Below are 13,886 nucleotides of genomic sequence, written 5' to 3'. Positions count from 1 at the left end.
CCCCCACCCCCGCAACAGATTAGGGCAAATATCCCATGTTAGAAATATCCATATAACACACATATATTGCAAATGAGTATGTGGGAGAGGACGGTGAGGAACTTCCATATACCTGAAATATAGTCCATCCAATGTTACTACATACTATAAACAGGGGCATGAGGTGGTCTGTATTATGATCTCCATATTTTGCTTGTGGACTGACATTAATAGAATTAATACAATATTTATGCAATAATTGTACAAGTATAATAAAGAATTATCACCTTTGTGCACTTTACTGGTGAGATAAAATGCCACAAAGGCATGTCTCCACTGTAGTATTATAGATTAGCATACTAACAAGAGATTAAGATATATATGGGACAATTATAATAATAATAAAAGTATTTATTTATATCCTGCCTCTCCCTGTATTGGAGACAGGATCTAAAGTCATTTCTATGGAATTCTTTTTGTTAATAGCAACAGTGTGGCTAAAGCATCTGAAATCACCACATTTTCAGAAAACATACAGCATAGCAAAATACACACACCCCTACATAGAGATAAAACATCTCTGATTGCAACACAGTTCAATCTAGTTAAACTGACCCCAAAGCCCCCTCCAACTCCGAAGCCAGGGCTCATGGAGACACATTGTGTTTTTGTTACTCCTAACAGTATAAAAGAAAGATGGCAACTAAAAGCTGGTAACAGAGACAGCAATATTCCACAGAATTCAATTGCTCCAACCCCACCCCTCAGCAATCAGCTACTGAGCTATGGTTCTACATTCATATCACACTTACTTTGTACAGCTGCTCCTTCATTAGGGTTGGAGTATCCTTCACCTTTCTGTTTGATTCTGCGGATAATTCCTCCATTCTCAAATAAATCTTCCCCTTTGAAATCAAGCAGCTCAATCTGAAGAAGGGGAAAAAAGACCAAACTTCAAAGCAATGATGTTACCTAAATTGGAACAATGTAATACAGTACTCATATTTTGAACAAAAGGACAAGAGAAGGAAGAATGAGATCTTAGGGCTGACTGATCCACATGGCCATTCTTCTAATCAGTTGCTTTTCCCATGTTCATGACAAAAGGGTTGTATGAATTATTCAGTCCAACTGTGGCATCTCCTCAAAGTGAATAATTCAGACACAATATCATGAACAATTTAAAGTGAACAGAGGGCTCATGGGAGTCATCCCTACACAACAGCTTATTAAAATCAATAATGGAGTCAAAATGTCCCTGGTCTAAGAGAAATACAACCAAGCAACAAGAAAGCAGTAATTCTGTGAAGTTCTACAGTATGATATACCATAATTCCTTTCTTTCCTTTCTTTCTTTAGCTGTAATTGAGTTCACTAGAGAAAGAAAAAACAAGGCATAGAAATGTAATCGAGAAACCATGTTTTCCCAGAGCCTGGGTGCAGTTTGCGTACTCCATTGTATCCAAAATGCCAAGATGGGTTTTTGCTATTTGCTTTGCACATGTTTCCATGACTTTGTAGTAAATAAGGGTTGTACAGGTTAGCAGAGCAAGGAGCAAATCACTGTGCCCTTCAGTGACACTCGTTTCAAAAGAGGCAGCACATCTTGATTAAAAGGCTCATGCTATGGTTAAGAGAATCAGCCACATGCCATGACCGTTGCCAACTAGCAGTTCAATTCACTTCTGACATTTCCCCTCTCTCTTGCCAATATGTGCAAAGCAAATGACAAAACCCAATTATTTTACAAAGGCTGTATCCACACTGCTGAAACAATCCAATTTGACATTACTTTAACAGCCATGGCTCAATGCTATGCAATTCTGGGGATTGTAGTTTGTTGTCACACCAGAGGTCTCTGACAGAGAAGAATATCTCACAAAAGTACAGTTCACAGAATTCTACAGCATTGAGCAATGGCAGTTAAAGTGGTGTCAAACTGGATTATTTCTGCAGTAGAGATGCAGCCTTAGAGATACAGCACCTAAACAAGGCTAATATTACAATTGTCAGACTTATCCATTAGTTTCTAAAAATACCATTAACCTCAAAGTCTAAGGGAGCTTCAAAACTAGGCTTTAATCATGCAATCATTCTGCTTCATTCATCATTTGTTACAGGAAGTCCTCTAACCCTCTCAGTTTTCCCACCACTTCTCCCATTTGTTTTCTTTCCCAAAAGCATGAATTAGGAAGGAAAAGATGCAATAGCTTCAGAATCTCTTTTTAGAGCTAGCCCTATGAGCCCTCTATGTGGAAGCACCCCAAAATAACCTGATTGCACTACTGATAGAGAAAAAAATGGAGAGGACAGGCAGTAGTGGAACTTGAGCTGGTCCTCTACAATACTACAAAGACCAATCGTTGGGTAGCAGGTGATGGGGCCATTGCAAACAGGCCTAACATTGGCACTTGGACTTATATAGGCATGTTGGGGACCATCAAAGCTGATGCTGCTCACTGCTGCACCTTTTCTTTTTATTTTCAAAACAAAATCAAAAATGAAAAAATTTAATCAGGGTGACAGGCAAGGTACATACTCATTTTACTTGTTTAAAATTAAATATACATATTTTATCTATTTCTGCAATAAAAACTGTGCTTATTCACAAATAAATATGTTTATTGCCAGGGTGGAAGTAACGCCTATAGTCATGAGAGTTCCCTAAGTGAGCTTAAAAATCAAAACTCAAAGTTTTCATTTTTGTTCTTTCCCTTTTCTATCAATTTTTTAAAAATGTTTTCCCTCTCTAACAAATGAGGGAGCAAAAAAATATATTGTAAAGCATGGAACAGTGTTGAAGGAAGAAGAAGAGAGAAATATCAGTTCTGAGCCTCTCAAGTGAAGTATACATCCAGCCATCCGTTGCCTCCCCAACATAAAATCATGAAGATCAGAGTTTAACATTTATGGCTTCACAACTGAGACAGGCAGGTGTGTGTTTTGATTGCTGTACACACAGAAAAGCTCTGAACAGGTTAGCAATCTGTCAGCCTCAGTCATTTCCATACTTATCTTTCAGGATGTTGTCTAAATGCTATGAATACTTAATACATTAATTTCTTTAAATCACAATGAATTCCAAAATGAATGCAAAATGTGTAAGGGAAGACAATTTAAGTGCTGCTTATATAAGTCAATTGTTATGTGAAATCAGGTAAGAATGGCAGGAAAAATAATTCTGCTCAAAAACCTGTTTGTTTCTCTGCAATTAAATGTAAAACTTTGACATGGTCAAAATTTATTTATTTCAGATGCTTTGAAATAAAACGTTTGTTAGAAACCAAAACTGCACATATTCTGGACAGCAGCATGCTCCTCGATGTTTTAAATACAGTATTGGATTAATGGTGGACACTATTTGGTGCTTTGCCTTATGTATCAACATGTCTTTGGCTGGCCCCATATTCTTTCTCCAATAATCTTTTTGGTTGTGGGAGAAGGTATGCCTCTACTGGAACCAAACTTTTTCCTGTCTGCACCCAAACTGTAACTGTCCCAAGCTAATAAAACCAGTACAATGTGCAACACTGCTTCACCACTACTGGATAATGCTTATGACATATGAAAGTGACACAGATCTTTCCATTCACCTACAATATATACATATCTGAAGTACCATATTTAAATATTAAAGATAAATATCCCCATATAGCCCATTTTGATCTTTCAAGTCTAAGCTTACCCATTTTCCAAGAAGTATCCCACGTGTTAGAAAATGTATGAAGAGGGATTTCCCTTTCAGCAAGGTTCCCTTCCCCATACCCTCAATTACATCTGAATAGCAATATGGTTGCTGAAAAATTACAGCTAATTCAAAGGTGTAACAGAGAGACACTGCTTGCCCTTAAAAATGTTTGAATAAGCCAGACATGAGGAATCCCTTTTCTGACAAACTTTCCTATCTGGCCTGTGAAAACCTCCAGTGATCTCATTTCTCCAAACCACTGTATCATTGAATATATAGCAGTAGAGCAGCTTTTGATTATATTGTTCACAAGCTTCTACTAATAAGAATGATCCAAATGCTGCTGGATTAGTCTGCATGAATGCTGTGAATGAGAAAGACAGCAAAAAATGAATGGGTACTGGAAAAAATACATCAGGGCTAAATTTGGCAGCAATTAGTACACTTCCCATGACTGGACAGATCAGAGTCTCAGGATCAAAACAGATGGACCAGGACTGCAGCAACCACATGGCCCACTCCTGAAGTGGGCCACTGTCATAGTCCCAGACAGGCCAGCATCAGGAGTGGGTTAAATCATTCAGTTATGTTGGGCACACTGACTCTAGAACGTCCTTCCCAAAGAAAGCCCATTTAGCCTGTTCTCTGATGCTTTTCTGCTATCACACAAGTATGTTCTTCTGGAGATAGGTCTTGGGCCTCAGAAGCTGACTTGTTATGGACATTCTAAATATGCTGAAATTTGTCCAATCAGTTGTTGTTTTTATTGATTCTTACCTGCATGTATCTACTTGCTATTTTATTTTGTTTATTATTGCTGTTCTTTGTTTTTAGCATTTGGTGAGAGCTTAGGAGATAAATGGAACAAGTAAAATCAATAAATATACACACCTCAAAGAAGAGTGTTGCATTTGAGGGGATCTTTGGAACACTACCAGCAGAACCATATGCATATTCTGGTTTACACAGCAAGTGGCAGATTTCCCCTTTTGTCATGGTGGCAACCCCAATATCCCAGGCCTTGATGACTTGGCCTAATAAAAAAGAAATGTCAATTGAAGAGTTTTGTTTAGTAAGCTTACAGAAGAAAAACGTAAGTTTATATTCTTTCCTTTTAAAATACCTCAAGATATTTTGGAAATGTACATTTTAATGCTCAGGTATATAAACTCTTATGAAAAACACATCAAGCTTATCTATAAGTCTCAACTGCTCAAGTGTTTAAGTAAGTTGTGGACAAGTTTCCTATCCTACAACTTTCACTCATTTCAGCAAAGAGATCTATGCTGGGATGCACAGCCTTTGGCTATGGGTCTAGAGATACTCTTTGGCCAGCACTAGTGTTGCCAAGGAGCTGGCAGGATACCACCCAGTTACCCCAAAACATAGCTGAACAGATGGAGTGTGAGTGGAAAAAAACTGTTTTCTCACACTAATAGGTAACAGCAGGAGAGAACCAGTGATTTCAGATTGCATCTGTACTGCAGTAATAATCCAGGTTGACACCACTTTCATGGGTTAATGTTATGGAATTCTGGGAACTGTAGTTTTGTGAGATATTTAGCCTTCTCTGACAGAGAGCTCTGTTGCCACAACAAACTACAATTCTCAGAATTCCATAGTACTGAGTCATGGAAGTTAATTTCAACCTGGATTATTTCTGCAGTGTGGATGTATCCCCGGTGGAGATCTCAGTGATGACTGCTGTAGGATGGGAGAGACTTTCAGTCCTAACAACCTGCAATTATCCCTTCATCTGATCAAGGAGGGAGGGAAGATTTAACCACTACTCCCATGGCTTTGCATTGCAGCCCTTTGAACTGAAAAAGGAGTTGGGCAATGCAGCTTTACATAACAACCCAAATCAGACACAACGTTAAATCATGGTTCAATATCACAAGCCACAATGATTTTTGACCTTGCATGCTCCCCACCCCACCAACTGTGCATGAGGAAAGAGATGTAAGCTTAGATGGAGCACATATTAGTACCAAACATGGTTGTATAAACAGCCAAAACAGCTATGAAGCTACAGATAATAATCTAGGATGATAATTCATCCATTCCCAAGGACTCAAAAACATAACAAAACTGGTAAAATCCAAGCAAACAAATACTTTCTCCAAGGCCACGATACTCCAAGAACAGTCTGGACTATTCTGGCCCTGGAGTTGCCCTGATGTCCCCCAATTATCTCTCCCCCCCCCCACCGATTGCAATGCCAGGTGGTTCTTCACCCCAGAACCGGAAAAGGGACCCTGTGTTGTCTGGACTTCCCACCAAGAGGACAGGGGAGGACATTTTATTTGTCCATGTGGACAACCCCCAGACTGTATCTGCTTGCCAAAAAAGCAATTCTCTTACTGTTGTCAGACTCATTCTTTGATACACCTTGTGAGGAAGGATTATCCACAGCTGAAACACAGCTATAGAGAATGTCTCCTGATATCACCAAATAAAACTAAGTAGTAAACCTTGCTATCAGGAGGCTACTCTAAGGATACCTTGGTGAATGACTGGGTAGGGTGAATGCCATCAGTGACAGACACTTGCATGTCTTCCAGTTTACAAGAACTGTCAATCATTTTTATTGTTGTCTGGATTCAGATATAAAAGATGAGCTTGGAGAGAAAACCTCTAGATTCTGGAGGTCAAAATAATCATAATAACTAAGATTTTTGTGAACTATCAGTACAAATTCACAAAGATTTGTTCCGTAAGAAATCTTTCAGTTTTCAGCCAATCCAGCCTCTTACAGAATAAGACAATTACTTCTCTGAAGCTATTGTCAATGAAAAAAGATTCAAAAAGGTTCTGCTGTTCTTTTTTTACAGTTGAAGTCCTAGTTTTCTCAGAAGAAGTTTAACAGAAAATATTTATTTAAAAATACAACAACTCAGGCTCCAATTAACATATACATTATCTCAGTACTTTTAATTTCATTTCATTCTTTTGATTTAATTTAATTTAATTTAATCTGTGTCCTGAGAACATTTAAGGGAATTCCAGTTAACACCTTGCTAGCAAACAAAAACCTTGATAGGTGCCTGTGTATGCCAACCTGCTCAGAGTGCCTTGGCTCTGAGGACTGTCCCGGAAGACAGGGAATAGACAAATAAGTGGCACAGACACCCTGTTTCCTTCTTCCCTCACAATTACTGACAGCTCTTTTTTCATTTCCTCACCATTAGTGGTAGTTTCAAACTTTTTCTGTTGCCACTGGCTTCGACTTCAACTGGCAGTGGCATAACCACACTGGTGGACCCAGTAGGATCCTGACCATGACAAGCATCCTGATATGATGTGTGTATTCCTTAATTGCACCAGTTACTATTGTAGGTTTGGGTGGAAAAAAGAGATTTATCTGTTTTTCTTTAATAGAGAATATATACAGAATAAAATACAGAACTAATATTCCAGGAAGAAAGTTAAATCAAAGGAGTTAAAAAGCATGTAACCTTAAACACACACTTATTTTATATAGAATGGAACAAGAAGTTTCCAGTATATTGTCTTTCATATACAAACTTCTTTAGCTTTTACAGCATCTTCAAAATGCAACAATATTTTGCCTATACAGAATAGGAAGACAACATTCATTCCACATTGTTAGGGCCACAAGTACCACTTACAAATAAGGATGTGGTTGGTAATATTTCCCATGGGCATTTTTTTCACATTTACTATCTGGGATGAATGATGTCTACACATTCTGTGTGGCACTGTTGTATTTATGATTTGTTACTTTATTATCAATGGAAAAGGGAGCTGGCTATAAATGTTTGTTCAGGGGTACAGGCTTAGTAGTTCTTATGATTGGTTCTTGATTCATTTTACTAGAAAGATGGTTCAGCCATTTGATTTCCTCACCTGAAAAAAGCAACATGCAACATATGAGGCTACTGAACATGTAAGCTTTCTTCACAGTTGCAAACAATTCTAGACTTACTTAATAAATGCACAAAAAGGCAACAACCAGACAAAGTGCTAGATGAAGCCAGCTTTTTACTATCCCATCTCACTCTTACTCAGTATCTTGTTCATGCTACATGACAAACCAGGGAGCCACATAAACCCAGTTTATTCATGCTTGCAGAAGGAGCAGCCAAACAAACCATGGGGTGTCATTTTATAGTTTATCATGTTGTGTAAAACCAGGTGCAGCTGCCATTGTGGTGTATTTCTTTCTGAACAAATCAAAATTGGTGCCTATTAAAAAAACTAAAACAAAACATGGATTCCATCTTTCGTTTATAGGGGAAGAAAGCAAACCAGAGTGGTAATTGCACCTAGGTTTGCACAACATGATAAATCATAGAGCCAAGCTCTGTTTAGCCACTCCTGCTGCATGAAAGAATGGTTAAGCAATGTGCATCAGCACACTAGTTGGTCATGAGAAGCCAGGATTCTTGTAGATCCCTGGCTTAATATGTAGAAGTTGATCTTGGTTGCTTGTCAAAGAAAATTGCACAAAACCAGCAAGTGTTAGCTGGGTGTTCAACTGGAAGCCTAGTTTGAGCCTGGAAAAGTGGGGGAATGAATATGTACATTAAGAACAGACAAATAAACTGTATTCAAAATGTCCATGCTTATATACAGGTGCTGGAGGATATGTCCCCACCCCAAAAAAATATATTTGTGTGCATACAGTTTGGATGATAAGTTGTTGATTCAGCAATACTTCCTATTTTTAACAAGTGCAGTTGGGGGATAATCGACACTAGAAATCTAAACAGCTATTAAATTGTCATTATTTCCTTCAAGAAACCACAGGACTTGTAATTTTGTCAGGAATATCTTTTAAATTCCTAGCTTACTGGCGTAGGTATTAATTTTGAAATTTCCTAGACTATATTGGGGCAACTTAATAATTTAACCAACTTCAGTTTGTCATGTTTGAGGATTTGTGTCTTAAACAGGACTAACAAGAACGTAGTAACATTTGACACAACATTTCACAATAGGCAAGGAAACAAAATGACTGAATTGCATAGCACTGGCAGAACCCCACACCTGCCAGTTCCCAGCCCTTCCTGTATTTGCTCTTACTCATAGTCACAGTCTCTCTGAAAACAGGATTATATATAATTAAACTGTCATTTGATTGACAAGAACCCGCACTATATCCCTAAAGCTTTCTTTACCTTTCTCCACCTTTTCCACTCTTTACCTTTGCCCAGGCTGAAGATAAATGGCTCATTCCTGTCACGGCTGGAATCAAACTTTTTCCCATTTGCCAGCTTTCCTTTGTAGTGAACATAAACCTTGTCTCCAATCATTGGAGATTCATCTTTATTCCCTGGCCTCTTCACAATCTAGAATGAAGATATGAAAAGTCAAGTAGATAGGAGCTCATGTGTACTGCTTGGACACTTGCAAAGGATTTCCACATCAATCAGATACATGAGTCTGTAAATTTAGGGTCAGTATCTAGATGTAAGCCGATAGGCCAGCTGAAAAACAATCACTAGATGTAAGAGGGCAACTATATAAGGACAATATTCCAGAAAACTACACCACTTCCAGTCCAATTGTTCTTAACATTTGTTAAGACTCAGTTTGCTGTATTGGATGTTTTTTTTAAAAAAGATACTTAACAGTTCAGATTCACATAATCAAATCTTAATATAAGAGAATTTTGTGAGGCACCAACTAAACACCATGTAAAACTACAAATCCCAGGGTTGGATAAGATGGAGCTACAGTACTTAAAGTGGCATCAAACCCTATTATTTCTACAGTGTAAATGCACTCAAAGACTGGTACAGGTCAGAAACCTATTGAACTGCTGGACTATTACACTTTTTGAAAGAGAAGGGCAGCATGCTTCCTTCCTCTGAATTGAGGCAAGTGAAGGCTATGGACAGATATTTCTTTTTTGTAGGGGCACTTTGGTTGTAACAAAATCCATTTCTTGCCCATTCATCTGACTCCACCTTTTATTATACCCACATGCTACCAAAAGAAACTGCTGTTCACTCAGCTCCTTTTTAAATTTGATAGTTTTTTACATTAAAAAAAAAATCTCAGTTATAATAATAATCAATTTTTAGTACATTTCTAGTACAGACCGCCACAAAACGGCAGTCTGCAGGCACCTGTTTTTACTCCAGAAGGATGGTGCAGCCCCCAAACCGTGCACCATCACTATGGAGTAAAAAGAACCCAGAAAAAATGGGTTCTTTTTGCACCACTACAGTTACATTGCAAGTGCGCCAATGGCACACTCGTGACATAACTGGAGCGGCGCAATGTGTGGACACTATGCGTCCATTATATCATAGCAGCGGCAACCATGTACACGGGATGCTGCCATTATTGTGTTGCTTGCTTGTATTATGGTTAGGGACCATGCAGTTGCCGTGTGGTCCTCAACTCTAAAATCGGCACTAGCATGGTGCTTTTCTGTGGTCTGTACTGCACCTGTGATTGTGTTTTAATCATGGAAATATTTCTATTTTAATTTTGCTGTGAATCAGCTCAGAAATTACAAATGAAAGATAAGGATACAAATAACGTTAGATACGGTACATTTTTAAAATTATTTTTACATAGAGTAGAGTTTTTCACTCTTTCACTTCATTCCACCATACACCAACCAAGGTAAAATGACAGAAGAAAGAATTAGTCAGTTTCTACCCAACATAGTGAAACATGAATAGTGGGAGAACAGAAGGTTAAAATGCATGTGTCTGCTGGGCAAGAAACACTGCTTGGACACATTAAGCATGTCACTGAAACTACTCTTTATCCTTGGCTAGGTTTTGTTGTCTTGGTGCACTCACACTGGATGAGAGTGATTTGATTGAAACAAAATTCGAGAACAAGGCTAAAGTAATGATGTTGGTCCTCTGACTTGGACAGAGTGCCAATCCATCCTTCTGTTTAATTACTCAGGCATAGGGCTCTGGTGAGCTCTTAAATTCATTGAAGTGCCTGGATGGAATAATAAAAAGGCTACAAGGCTGCCAAAAAGATGCAATCTTGCATCTAGGTCAGGAATCTATAATTCTGGCAGGTTCAGAGGCTAATCGTCTACCCCTGGGACTCTCCAATATCAACACGGACTGCCAAAAATGCCCAAAACCACAAACAGAAGTGGCCAGAAGTCCATTTCTGGTTTTGAAAAACTGGTATTTTTAATGCTAATTGCAGAATGATGCAATTTACATCCTATTGTGCTTTAGTCAAGAGGAGCTCTATTTTTAATACAAATGGGGTCATGAAAGTTACTTAAAAAGTGAATTGTCATTACTGGAGGTTTCCAGAAATGACAAGTCACCTTTTTGATGAGGGGGGAAAACATTCTGGGGAATTTGGAGGGTCAAGGATCCAAAAAACAGTCCTGGGACACCAAGGTTACACTTTGCTTGCTCTTGATATAGATAGTCCCTTTTTCACTCTGAAGAAATCTGGAGAGCAGGGTTCAATTCCCAGCTCAGCTATGAAACCAACTGTCACATGCTCTCAGCCTCAGAGGAAGTCAATAGCAAATCTCCTCTGAACAAATCTTGCCAAGAAAACCCTATGATCACCATAAGTCAGAAACAATTTGAAGGCAATGGAAAAAAAGAAAAGAAAGGAAAACAATGACAGCTGTATGTGTATATACACACACACACACACACACACACACACACACACTGATACGTACATGCATTTTAAAATATGAAACATTGTTACTACTAAACTGAAATAAAATAGAATGCATAGAAGATTTCAGGACCACTATTTTTACAACATAATAGTATGGAATGATATCGGGGTAGTAAAATCTCTAATGGATTGCAAAGATTGATGGCTGAACCTCACATGAAAAGAAGAATTGTCTAATGACTAGTGTTCAGGATTCCTTGGGTATATATACAGAAGGAATATTTTGATCATTTTTCCCCACAGCCTCACCTTCAGAACTCCTCTATCTTTGTTTGGTGTAATATCCTCGCCTTGTTCAGCAAGAGTTGCTGTTGGGACATCTCCTTCTTTCTTTGTAGCCTCATCAGTTGTCATGTTCTCATTTCACAGGCACTGCCTTTGCAAAGGAACACATAGACACAAACACTGAATGAATATTGATCACCTGTTCTATCAAAATTCAAAACAACACAGTGAAATACTGTTATCTATCATGTCAGCATGACAACTCAGCATAGTAATAATGGAGTGGTTATACTACACCATTCATAGTGTGAATGGTATAATAAAATTTAACTCATTACAGGGGCAGGGCCTTTTTTTCTCTGTTGAGGGACTGAGTCCCTTAAAAGTTATACTTAGGGTTGCATGCTGGCAGTGGTACAGTGTTCTAGAGGTCCATTTCCTCTTTCCCCTATTTTCTTTCTCCCCCTTTTCTCTCTCCTTTTCTTGGTACTGAGGCAATAACACTCTGAAAGCAGTCCAGCTATTTCCACACTTTCAAAGTGCTTGGAATGTTTTGGGAAAAACATGTTTTGGAAGGCCATAGACACATGTGGCCCATGGAATATTGTTTCCTATTTCAGAGATGCTGGAATATCTGGATATTTCAAAAGAAAAATTAGATGTGCATAGGACCACACAAAGGAAAGTGTTAAACCATTCACTAATATCGTTTTTAAAATCTTCTACATTATACAAGAAAGACAAAATCAGAAGTTTAAATGAGTCTTCCACCATGGAGTCCTCTTTAAAAAGACATAGGCACCTGTGTTTTCATTATCAAATGACTTTTTTAAAAAAAAAATCCATAATATGGGTTATATACAATCTTCAAAACTCATATGTCCCATCCATAAACAAAATGTCACATTAGTGTACACATCATCATAAATAAAATAAGTTATCAACACATTTTTAGCAGTTATATATTTAGAAGCAACCAGCTGGATCCTGCCACTCCAGAAAATGTTCATGCTTCTCCCTCTCCCACTTGGAATACATACTTAATATAGCGTTTGCTTTCTCTAGCACACAAATGCAATAAGGATGTATGTGTTTCAAGGACACAGTCCACAGAAGAAAGAAGTAGAAAAGAAATGATAGAAATTGGATTTGAATTTGTTAGTAGGCATACAGATGATTAGCAGATCAATAAGTATTTCTGAATCCCAATAGTTTAACAATGGCAAGTAAAATTATACATTAAAAAAATTATCTGCCATGTCTAGCCTTGTGTTACTTGCTTCTCTTTCAGCCTCAGTGGTCCTTGCCTGTAAATAGGAGGATTAATTGGTTGTCACCAAGTCTTTATTAAACTCTGTTGCTCATTTCTGAAGTGGTGTTAGAATTTCATCTGTAGTAGCAATTCACATATTTTGACTACTCTATATAAGTCAAGCAGGTGGCTGAATGATGCAGCAGGTATAGCAGCTTGGTTGTCTATACTGAAATTAGATACAACTAGATGTGTAACTGAATGTGATAGAAGATCTAGTAAGCTTGGGTTTGGGGAAGGGAAAAACATTGTAAAGATTATGGAAGAGTTTACGTTTTCAAAAACAGTCTCCTAGCAATATGTAAGCAGAAAATGCATGTAAACAGTGCATGACACAGGTTGTCTACACTGACAAAAAAAAAATCTGCTATGCAACACATTTTCCTGGTCTGCAGTGACCCTATTAATGCCACACACATCGAGGTGAGACTGGCATAACCAGCCACACATTTCCTCCTGACAAACTCACTTCCCCCTTGCAAAGGGGATGTCCAACATCTCCACATTATTTTCAGCCATATGGTCATGTCTGTGCTGCTTTTTTGTCTCTTCCCATTGTGCATGTGAATATACATATTTTCACTTTAAGTGTATGGATCCAGTCACCTTTCTTGTCCCACACATCTGCATTCCCATAGGATGGCATGCATAAGTGATGAGCAGGTCATCATCAAATGATCCATGTCAACCCCCCCCCCCCACCAACCTGTTCCTTCCATCCAAATCTCTCTGCCCCACCCCCTGCAGCATTGTGTCTTCCTCATAGTGACTAAGACATGAATATATTTTTCCCAGCAGTGTAGACAAGCCCAGAGAACCAAAATGCAACACTTACACACAGCAGGAAATGCAAACAATATAATAAAACTTCCCATAGCTATTGAAAACAACATTTCCAGGAGAACACTTTAACTGAAAAGCATTGTATGCAAACTGAAGGAAAATGCTTTTTTGTTTGTTTGTTTTAAATAATGGATCATTTACAAAACCATAATTATTAGATCATACTTTTGAGAACTCTGTGGC

The 13,886-nt window shown here is 38.2% G+C and overlaps 1 protein-coding gene across 1 annotated transcript in view; it reads right to left on the bottom strand.

The window, feature by feature from the left end:
• Positions 1 to 13,886, bottom strand: part of FKBP5 (FKBP prolyl isomerase 5) — a 60,529-nt gene that overhangs the window by 20,269 nt on the left and 26,374 nt on the right. The window contains exons 2-5 of the mRNA XM_042463529.1: positions 11,573 to 11,699; positions 8,838 to 8,982; positions 4,559 to 4,701; positions 792 to 906 (exon numbers count right to left, since the gene is read on the bottom strand). Coding sequence (XP_042319463.1) covers positions 792 to 906; positions 4,559 to 4,701; positions 8,838 to 8,982; positions 11,573 to 11,677 — 508 coding nt within the window. The 5' untranslated portion in view covers positions 11,678 to 11,699. The remainder of the gene's footprint in view (positions 1 to 791; positions 907 to 4,558; positions 4,702 to 8,837; positions 8,983 to 11,572; positions 11,700 to 13,886) is intronic.

The sequence above is a fragment of the Sceloporus undulatus genome, chromosome 4, assembly GCF_019175285.1.
Source record: "Sceloporus undulatus isolate JIND9_A2432 ecotype Alabama chromosome 4, SceUnd_v1.1, whole genome shotgun sequence".
Classification (NCBI taxonomy): Eukaryota; Metazoa; Chordata; class Lepidosauria; order Squamata; family Phrynosomatidae; genus Sceloporus; species Sceloporus undulatus.
This window is presented reverse-complemented; position numbering and strand designations above follow the sequence as displayed.